The following is an 11650-nucleotide window of genomic DNA, read 5'->3' as shown; positions in this document are numbered from 1 at the left end:
AGAGAGAGGGGGATCAAGAGATAACAAGAGACTGAAAGTGGGAGACTGAGAAAGTGATGGAAATATAAAATAAAGAGAGGGGGTAGTAGAAGACATTAAGAGGGACCGACCATTAATTCAGCTGGTCTTATAAAATAATAATCAATTATTCATCACAAATTCAAATCATCCAATAGAATCTTATCATTACATACATCATTTTTATATCGTTTACAGTTCGTATAGAAAATACAAGCTTCATGGAGCTTAAACCTAAGAAGGGTTTGAATTAATATACTTGATATGAATTAAATCGGATTATTTAATTCCCCGAATAATTACATTAACTTTCTGTCATAATTCTGTCAAGTATGTCTTATGTCTTATGAAAAACGGTCCCGTCTTAGCTATGCACAAGTCTATTGTCAATGGTCATATTTGCGTATAATCCGTGCACAGTGCTTGCCGGCTTGTAAATTTTTTATCGTGTTTATTATCATGATTATCGTATTCTTCTTTGCTCATAGGCCCTTCTTCTATTAATGGATAAGTGTACTTTATATTTCTGTGAGGGTTTATTCAATTCATTGTTTTCTCTTTTGTGTGGGCTGGAATCTCACATGTGAAGAATAACTCAACGATTTAAGTCATCTGTCATGAATAAATCATTTGAAAAATGAGGCTCAACAGTATTGAAACTTTCTATAATATCAAAACTTTTTTTACAATAGCAGTGTCAAGTGGGGGCAGATCCATGCAGGTTTTACTAAAAGGGGGCACAGAATTCGATTGTTTTATTAACTATAGTCAAAACAAAAATTTTAAAGAAAAGACATTTAAAAACAAGTGAAAAAAGAATAATTAGCATTTATCAACCATTCTTGAAATATTTTATGAAGATCCTTAAGTGGGCTGGGGGCACGTAGTCCCCACAACCCTACACCCCCCCCCCCCCCCGGATCCGCTCGCGCTCTTCTTGTCAAGTCATCTTAACACGACGAAGAATGTTTACCCAACATGCCCAATGCCATGTTTCTTTCTACACATTGTGAAAGTGAATGTGGCGCTGGACGATCGTGACTTCTTGAAAGAACGCCTCTCTTCACAGAGCTCTTTGCTCGAGCATATTAACTATGCTCCTTCTGAGTTCCTTTTACTGGGCGTCCAGTAATAGGTGCCCTTCTTCTACCACCTGTAGTCTTCATTCGGCTGACTGCTGTTGGTTGCACACCGATTTTCTTTGAGGTGAGCATCGCTCTCCTTTGGCCAACATGGCTAGAATTTTTTGACAAGGCAAAGCCGCTATTGTACTTGCCAAATGTCGACAAGGCAGATATGAGAGCACTGTCCGTAGTGATGTGCTCAAACCGCTCAACGAACTTAGTGAGCGGAGCGTGGAAGGATTCCTCGTCATTATCAAGTTTGAAACGTAGGGTTTCAAACATATTGTCAAGCTTGTTTGAAAGGCTGCTAGTGCGCGTTCTCTGTCCTCTGTGAGAAAAGTTATTTTGAAGATCTCTGTGCAAAGAGTCTTGTCTTTCGATTTGAGTATCCCGTACATTTGACGTGGAGGCAACCATCATGTCGTCATCGTCAGGAAGAAAGTCGGCTTGCTCGTCAGGGAGAAGGTCCGCAAACCCTTCGTCCGGTACATCAACTCTACCTGAAAAAAATAAAGAATATATATATATATATAAATATATATACAATATATATATAATATATTACATATAATATTGTTATTATTATTACATTATCACTATGATATCATTATTTGTATTATTATCATCATCATCGTCATTATATCAATATGAACGTTAGGATTCATGCATGGCCGTCCATATCATTTTAGTAGCTTCTTATTATTTATCTAATCTGTTTGAGCCTGGAGAGATGGTGAGAAACACCATACTTAATATTTCCCCCTTGATTTTTGCTGTTGTTGGATAAACATTTTTTTTTTGGGGGGGGGCGACTGCTCGGTATATTTGAGAAAAGGCGGGTTCTGATTACTCAAAATGAATGTTTGCCATACTAATAATTACCCGTTGCGATTTGGTAAAAAACTTTCCTTTGATGCGGCGTTGTAGCTGGAAGACAGTTCGAATTGGTGACATGGAACTTCTTCATCACGGCGTACTGATGTTTGCAGGGCCCACCACTCCCTCCCTTGGTACAGGTACATGCTTCCAAGTTTGTGTCGACATAATAGACAACTTCCGACTGCGCACTGGGTACAGCGTAAGTAGAATCAGTTTCCTAAGTAGGACAGAATTGAAAATGAAAAGACACCACAATGAGCAAATGTAATCAAGAAACAATAAGATTAGGATGATAAATAAGTCATGGGACTTTGTGTAAATACTAGTATTCCAATTGCGAGAAAAAATCTAACACAGATATCTAGCACATGTAAACTGACTATGGTGAAATTAGCATTAGGGACCAAATACCACTGGGAGCTGGAGTCTCTTTGGCCTATTTATCGCTTCCACGTGGATTTAACAAATCAATCTATTTATTTCAAGCAATTAGTTAGTTGATTGAATGTTCTGTATACAATTATTTGTGTAAATTTTGGTTCGCTTGCTACTGTACGCTCTTATAATCTATATATTTGTTGTTATTTAAACAAATTTGTAATCATACGAAGCTGTCGATTCATAACATTTCTATTTAAAAATCACAGTTTACATTAAGTCAAAAATAGAAATCCTTTCCTTTATTTCATGCATTTAATGAGTTGTATACCAAACGAAATGGAATTACTGGATTGATCACATTCGAAAAAGTTAACACTATTTAGTGCAATATTCTCTCCCTATTAGTGGCTTCAAAATGTGCATGTCTCTCGTTTTACATTTCTTTCTGTACAGGTAATTGTATCAATCTTCTGTTGCCTTCATCATGCTCGTCAAAAAACATAATCTGGGTTAATTGTATTCCTTCTACTGATCGATAAAAAGTGTTTCTTGTTTTTAAAAAAATACATGTATTATGCCGTCTACATTGACGTCTTTGACATCCTTTCTGTATTTTGACTGAGCAGGGTTCGTCATCTGGTTGTTTGACACATCTATCAATCTGTGCTCGTAGTACGAAGTCAAACGGGTAACCAAGAAGTGGAACAACTGGGTAACATTGAAGGCTTTGGGTCGGTTAAACATCTTCTCCTTGATTACCCGCATGGCATCCTCAACGAAGTTGTTCGTTACGTTTCCTCGAAGAGGCAGGTTTGCAGATTGGTGGAGACAAAGAGCCCAAGCATTGCGCCTCGCGAAGATCTCTGCTAAGTGCTCCTTGAATTGTTGATACCTTGCAACTACTTTGTCTTCCTGAATCTGTTGAAACCGGCTTTCTAAATCTAAAGAGTTGTCGGCACCAATGAGCTCCTTGAAAGTGTTAAGGAGGTATGTACGATCCTGCTTGCTAATATGGTTATGCGTGTCCCACAACCATCTCCAGAGGGCTTGTAGCAGGTGAAAAACACACAGGATCAACGATGACTGGGGATACACTGCATGCAGTCCTTGACGGAGGGCTTTACAGTCGTCCGTCATGATAACCTGCGGCCCCATTGCACCCCTTCCAAAAAATGCCCTCTCTGGTAGGATAGACTGGAGGAGACTAAATCCTGCTTGAATTGTGGGCATTGATTCTGACGTAGTTATGAGCATCCCAAGTGGAAGGCCGCCAGCAGATGAGTGTGTTAAAACCACAAAGATGCGGCTGTTGTGCCGGTCACAGTTCCCGCTTGAATCGACGTAAATAATCTCGCCACTATGTTTCATCTTTTCATGTACCCTCTTCATAAGAGGGGTGCAAATGGCAACAATTGTTTGATTGTTAGGTGTCACTTTAATTTTGGCGCATAGCCGGTGCTGCTCTTCGTTAAGTTCATGTATCTTTCTTTCAAGGTCAGCATACATCTCTTCACCGGATGCTGCTCCATATCGTTTCTTGAAAATTTTAGCATACAACCTGTAATGATATGTAATAAAATGGAGACAAATACGGAACTTCAAGTGACAATAACAAACAAGACTGAGGTTGAAACGTATATATTTGGGCCATTTCACCTTCAGGCAGTCTTATTTATCAGTTGTATTTATGTTTAGCAGCGGATGTTTCCCTTTGCCAAACATCTGATTCCCGTTGGAAATAATTTGCAGTTTGTTCGTGGCTGTTTAAAACGGGGCAATTAATTTATTTAACCTGAATTCTAACAAACCCATACTATTAGCATGAGTTAACCGTTTCTAGTCGTAGTATCTAGGTTTTCCAGTTCTTTTATATTATGATATATACAAAATAGTTTTACCGGTAACAGTACTGAACATCGGGGCACAAGGACCTATCGGCAGAGGCGTTGATGTAATTGTCTCCGTGTTCCTCCGGGAGATCGTCCTTCAACAGGTCCAGAGCGGAGCTTGGTGAGTGACCATGCTCGAAGAGACTTCTAAGCTTCTCCTCCGTGGCTTCAGATACATCATTCCTTCTCAAAGCATCTGCACATGACAGGGGATGGTTGTGTGCGTAATTCAAGGTCACAATGAACAAGAGTCCTTTCTCGATGTGGGAATCCTTAGACCTAAAACATAGAGCAAAATTTACACGATGCAATTAAAATATCAAAGGCATGCAGCCAGTTATCATATAGAATCGTCAATTTATTCAAATGGCAGAGGGCAAAAAGAAAATGTCTAACTGGTGATCTAAAATGTGTACTCCCGGTACTGATTCTACTAAAGTCTTTTTAAAGTTACTGTTTATTTAACTTTATATCAACAATGCAATTTAGCTATTGTCAAGAATGTCAAGAAGGTTATCTTTACAGTGCAACTTGGTTAATAATGTGATAATAATAACGTTCTTTATGCATCAAATTAATCGATTCATACCTGGAATGCTTTATGAATCGTTTGAGCACGATGAATGCCGAGGCAGGACAAAATGTATTTTTAGTTTTTTTCCCAGGTCTCGAGGTGTACCTGGTGTTATGTTGGCATCGTAAATCGACCTGACAAAAAATCAAGAACATTGATCAAGAGGAAAATTAATAGGTCTTTCAGTATTGTTAAATTATATTGTTTAATCCAGAATGTCATTTTGTAGAAGAAAAAAAATCAGTATATAGGGTCTACTCAATTCACAACTGACTCTTACATTTTCCTGGCTGCTATATTGCTTTAGGCAGTCTTTTGCATATCATATCTGGCCCCTGCATTTTACCCGACTTACTCTTTTACATGCTTTATTTATAATGAAACTGTCGGTCTTTGACATTATAATTTGTGATTGTCACGTTAAAAATGTGTTCATTTATATCATTGTTATTGTATGAAGATCTTAATTCGTTATTGATACATGTATATGAATGAAATGCAAAAACTTGTTCAAAATTACTATTCAAGTAAGAAAGGCTGTAGAGCATTCGGGGATACAGACAATGAGAGTGAGTGAGAGAGAGAGACGGGGGAGTGGAAAGGTGGGTGAGACCGATTGGAACATTGATAGATTTATGGAAACAAGTGAGCTTTCTGAGCATCGCTCCTCAGATTATCTTTGACAGTTTCCAAAGGTGGATAGAGCAAGGAATGCAATTATGAGGTAAATTGTAGAAATAATCTGATAAAAATAACAATCGTCTTCGAAGTTTATTCATACAGATTTTCACAAAACAATCTAGATGATGTACATGTCAATATTCATAATGATGCAGACCTCACCCTAAATTGGTTGAATTTACCAGCATCTGGATAAGTCCTAGCCACCTTCCATGTCGAAGAATTGGTCCCCCTTTTGAAATCTTGCAACCATTTCTGTACTTGTTCTTCACTGCTTATTTTCAACCTGAATTGGCACTTGAAATTGTCCCCATCAAGAGGCTCATAGCTGCAAACTTCATGTTCATACTGTGATGGCAGTATTGTCTGCAATTAACGTATAGCAATGAAATGGAATATGAAATGGAATCTCTGAAATTTATAATTCCAGATGAATTTCTATTTCATATTCAAACACGGGTATATTTTACAAAAATATCAGTTCTGAACTGTCTCCTACTTCGAACAATTAACAAAAGAAGAATTATAGAAACATATTTGATGATAACAAATTGATATCATTGATGATAACATTGAAGATGATTACAATACTGATGCTAACAACAACAACAATAATAATAACAATATAAATGATAACCATAATAATAGTAATAAAAATAATTATAATAATATAAATAATGATAATTATAATAATAATAAGAGAATAAGAATATGGATAATAGCAATCACATCAATGATTGTGTAATGTAGGGATGTATTTTCTTTCTTGGGGCATGTGGGGAATCGTTTCAAGTCTTGCATTTTGTTAAATATTATATGTCTTCATGAATTTTATCTGGCAAATAGCCCTAAATTTTATACGCAATTCAATTTGTTTAATGGATGGTTTTACAATAATTAATCTATATAATCTCTATAATCTCTCTCCTCTTTTCTCTTCCTTGATGGAGGTTCACATTATACAAGCTTTGCTTTTGAGTGAATCTCCTATTTCCACACATACCTTTTTTTTCTATTTGAATTATATATTATTTGTCTACGAAATGCACCACATTATGTATATATCTTTATATGTTAATTATCATGGATGTTTTTTACTATGGTTATAATGACAATCATTTGTATCGCAAATATTTTTTACAATGTATGAAAATGATTTGTATCAATATTCATGTTATTTCTGTTGGAAATAAATCTGAATCTGAATCTGAATCTATATTCTGATTTTTTTTTATTATTATTTCATCCAGCAATTTACATAATTTCTACAGGCATAGACGAAATAAGACAGATTATCAAGCATCATTGATTAGGGAAATTGATAGGTTCTGAGATAACGCCATAGCAATCTTGTCTCTCCTGTCTCGCTCACTTTTGTATTTTCTCTCTCGATCACCATAGACCTATTTCTGCATACAGCAACATTCGGACAATCATTTCCTTATACACGTTATACCATGCCCAATACTTTTATATGTATTAAGTGACCTCGGTCAGCCCCCATAATTTTTTAGGGGGAGGGGTGCATGATTTGATTTGATTTGATTTGATTTATTTATTTCCACATTCCAAAAAAAGTGTAATCATTTTTTTTTCTTAGCATAACATAATAAGCAAATTATATAATTAATAACATATGCATGATATACAATCTAATTGAAATATACTTATACCTGATAAATTTCTTCTTTTTTTTTTATTGTAAAAAAAAAATAGCAGAAAAAAAATATATATATACATATATCAACAATAATACATTTTGAAATGTGAGAACAGCTGTTGCTCATTGGTATTGATGGCTTTTGACATATTGGGTATGTGATTTGTATGGTGGCCCTGAAGGGACATCGAGAATAGACCAAATCGCGAATATTCACTACGAAATTCACGACGTCGCCAAAAGAAAAAAAAAAGGAGGGAAAAGAAAGTAGAAAAAAAGAAGAGGAGGAGACGAGTGAATAAAGTAAGATGAGGGGAAGACATGGTAATAAAAAAATTTAATGTAACTATATAAAATTTTCGCTCGCGCTTCGCGCTCACATTGCCTGTTGGGTGATTTTCATATCTTGTTCAATATGGAGGGAAATATCAAGTTTGGAAGTCAATATACAAAACATATTTCATCTCGAAAATCAAACTTTCATTATTTTGCATGATTTACAAATTGATTTTTAAAAAGTGCTCTGTAAATATGACAGTTTTATGGTCTGAATATTAACATTTTCCGCTCGCGCTGCGCGTTCGCAAATTTCCATTTATCAGGTACCTATTATTTTCCTGTATTCCATAAAGTTTTCAAAATATCCCTTTTCAGGTCTGATTGTCAAAACGTATCAGCTAGCGCTGCACGCTCGCATTTTGATTGTATGTCTCAATATTGATTATACAATCCCCTTTTCATGACAATGTATACAAACATTTAGGCTCGCAATTTGCGCTCGCATTAATTGTTAAAAATATATTAACTGATGCATCCTATTTATAATTACAAAAGTGCTTGAAATGTCCAGTTTTCAGGCCATAATATCATCAGACTTCGCGCCCTCATTAGACATTAATGAATAAGATATTAATTTAATAATTGAATTGTCCCTTTTGTTTCATCTCGCACTTAGCAAGAGGAATAGGAAGACAGTCATCATTTTCATATGATGACATGTCCTACATGTCCTAACGGTGTACCGGTCCTATGTCAAAAGTCAAAGTAATTATAATGAAAAAAAAACCCAGCTCTATGCGATCCACATCCACCTTATAGTTTTCTTACAAAGTGCTTGAAATATAGAGCTGAAATTTACTCTTTTTTTCAGATCAGAATATCAAATAGTTATTGCTCGTGCTTCGCGCTCGCTTTGATTTTCATGATAAAAGATGCAATAACTATTTAGAATGCCTAGATTCTAGGTCTAAATATGAAACACGCGCGCGCATGTTTATTCAGATATTCAACTTGTTCTCTATTTAAATCATTATCCAGTTTCAGATCACAATATAAACAATTTTCTGCTCGCGCTTTGTGCTCGCATCATAAATGTAGGAATTACTCATTCTTTTCAAAATTTACAAAACATGAATAGAGTGTCCCGTATTTAGGTCTAAATCTCGATTTTTTTCGCTCGCGCTTCGCACTTGCATCAATTGTTTAGTTATATAGCTATCCTGTTCACGATTTCAAAAATTGATTAAAATTTTTCATTCTTTATGTAGAAATGTCAAAATTTTTCAGCTCGCGCTTCGCGCTCGCATCAATTGTTTATTATATACCTATTCTGTTTAAGTTACAAAAAGTCCTTAGAATTTCCATTATTTAGGTAAAAATTCAGCTCGCGCATCCCGCTCGCATTATTTGATTTTTTAAATATGTAACGTCTTCATGACTAACTGCATGCAGTCTTTAACAGGTATATTTTCCACCAGTTCATTTCTGCTCACGCTTCGCGTTCGTAGTAATTATTTATTTGCATACACATCTTTTTTTAGGAAAACAAACATTGCCCAGAATGTTCAAATTTTTGGAAAAAATACATAAGATTTCCAAAAAAAAATTAGCTCGCGCTTCGCGCTCACAATATATAAATAAGGATTATGATATTATATATTTATGTTGATTTATAAGAATAAAGCTAAGAAGACTACCCCTTCACAGAAACCAAAAATCATCTTCGAGCGGCCGATTGGGGAAAATATGGCTGAAAAATAATTCCGGCCCCCCCCCCCCTATTGACGAAGGCTGGATCCGCCCCTGGAACACCTAAGAGGTAATGCGAGCGCGAAGCGCGACCGAAAATTTGATATAGTGACATGAAAGATTCTTTTTATTTCCATGTCTTCCCCTCGTCTTCCTCGTCTTCTTTTTTTTCTCCGCTCTTTTCCCATCTTTTTTATTTCTTTCTTCCCTTTTTCCCTTTTTTTTGCTCCACCAATAGGGGGGGGGGGGCGGGCCCCTCGGCCCCCTCCCCCCTGGATCCGCCTATGCATATGGATAGCAGTGGACATCGTTCTGTCGTTTCAATGGTTTATTTTCAATTGGTCTAATGCCAACTCGTCTGCTATCATTTGGTCTACCATCAGTTCGACCACTATGGGTCCAATTGCCATTTATTCCATATGTCATTTGGTCTAATTGAACTAAGTGTTAATTGGGCAAAATTAAGGAAAATAAAATTGATTTTTAGACCAACTAGTTATGAGACGAGAAAGTCATAGACGAACTGGTGATTAGACAAAGTGATGACTGGACCAAATGGTTATTAGACCATATGGTTGTTAGGCGAAAGGTTAATGGACAGAACTGCATTAGACTAAATGAATGTAGACCCTGTTGTGAGTGGAGGATCGAATTAGCAGCAGACGAATTGGTTTCAACCTGCATACCGCCCAGGCAAGCAAAACAAATTCACGACGAAATAATTGGCGACGAAATTCACGACGTCGTGAATTTCGTCGTGAATATTCAAATTGACGACGAAATTGGCGACGTCGTGAATTTCGTCGCCAATTTCGTCGTGAATATTCGCGATTTGGTCTATTTGCGATGTCCCTTCAGGGCCACCATAGATTTGGGGGTTTGGGGAGAACTTATACGGTATAACTAAATCGCTCATACCGAAATTACAAGCTCCTGAGATTTTAAGCCTTTTTAATGATCAACATTTCATTTCAACATTATTTTATTTCCAAAGGTATAAACACTAATTCATTTCTAAAACTTTCTAAAACAGGTCTAATAAATACATGTAATTACTCAGCATGCTCAGGACGAGTGCACGGTGACATAAAAACATAAAGACGAAATCATTTTTTTTTAAGGACTGTCGAGAAATTGAAAATATTTCAAAGCTTGGGACAAAAGTGTTGGAATTATAGTAAAATTTGAAGTCGAGTTTCTCTGAAATGGGTTTGCACTGTATGTCGTATCTGTGTGACGGTTCGCATGCATGACCGCGCGGTCGACGACATCATGCATGGTCATCTGAATATTTTTTAAAATTATGATTAATTGGAACTTACCTCTAAAGTACCTTTAAAACAGTCAAGATAGTTAGGCTCACACAATCCGCAGTGAGAAATCATGACAGCAAGTTTACAACGCAGCAAAAAATTAACTGTATTATTAAGTGACGGTAAAAATGGTGGTGTGAGATGGGCGAACGAGTGGTGTCGATAAAAAAAAGGTGTTTTCCAAAGACGTCTTTGTTTTAACTTAAAGAGAGAAAGAGGAAGGCAATAAAGAAACCGGGAGAAAGTGCAATGGAGAGGGTGAGAGAGAATGCGAGAACAGTCCATTCATTGTGCTCATCCATTCGTTCATAAATCTCGAACTAGTCCATGGCGCCTGCGCACTTCAGTTTTTATATTAACTTATGAATAATTCATGTCCCATAGCGTTTCCATGTACGGACAAAATATTCGCGACCGGGCAATCACGCCCCTGCTCTGAACAAAATTTCCTCTGTGGTATGGTATGTATGGCTTTACATTCATATCGCTTAGGGTTCCCATTGGGAGCATAGACTTCTTCAATCATACACACTAAAAAAATAAAAATAGCACGTTGTTTAAAGGGATGATCCGGGCTGAAAATATCTATATCTAAGTAAATATATTAAAATTCACAGAGCAAAATTCTGACAATTTCATCAAAATCGGATAACAAATAACGAAGTTATTGAATTTTAAAGTTTATCAATATATTGTGAAAACAGTTGTATGTATATCGTCATGAATATTCATTTGGTGGGCTGATGATGTAATATCCTCACTTTCCGTTTTCTTATGTTATTACATGAAATCATAATTGTTTCATTTTTTCATACACGTGTAAATGATGTGTCTCCGCTATAATGAAATAAGTTGCGGCAATAGATAACAAATGCACTTTATCAGTTTTCATTCCTTTTTTTTTTAGTTCTTGGCAGAATTTTTTTGAATAAGCCCAATTTCATATCACTAAAATACCAAAGAACAAGTGTGGATATGACATCATCAACCCACCTAATGAATATTCATGAAGATATACCTAGAATTGTTTCACGGAATTAATGCCAATCTCTCAAATTAAATAACTTTGTTATTTGTTATCAGATTTTGATGAAATTTTCAGC

The 11650-nt window shown here is 36.1% G+C and overlaps 1 protein-coding gene across 1 annotated transcript; it reads right to left on the bottom strand.

The window, feature by feature from the left end:
• Window positions 1-464: 464 nt before the first annotated feature.
• On the bottom strand, window positions 465-10855 carry LOC135156449 (uncharacterized). The gene is made up of 7 exons (XM_064108958.1): window positions 10557-10855; window positions 5709-5912; window positions 4881-4999; window positions 4301-4570; window positions 2970-3960; window positions 2025-2238; window positions 465-1642 (listed from the first exon to the last, which is right to left on the bottom strand). Exons 1-7 carry the CDS (start codon window positions 10830-10832, stop codon window positions 1107-1109), a joined length of 2610 nt encoding a protein of 869 aa, XP_063965028.1. The 5' UTR covers window positions 10833-10855; the 3' UTR covers window positions 465-1106.
• Between the last annotated feature and the right edge of the window lie 795 nt (window positions 10856-11650).

This window comes from Lytechinus pictus, chromosome 13 (assembly GCF_037042905.1).
Source record: "Lytechinus pictus isolate F3 Inbred chromosome 13, Lp3.0, whole genome shotgun sequence".
NCBI classification, from domain to species: domain Eukaryota; kingdom Metazoa; phylum Echinodermata; class Echinoidea; order Temnopleuroida; family Toxopneustidae; genus Lytechinus; species Lytechinus pictus.
Note: the sequence above shows the minus strand (reverse complement) of the source record. Positions and strands in the feature narration are given on the sequence as shown.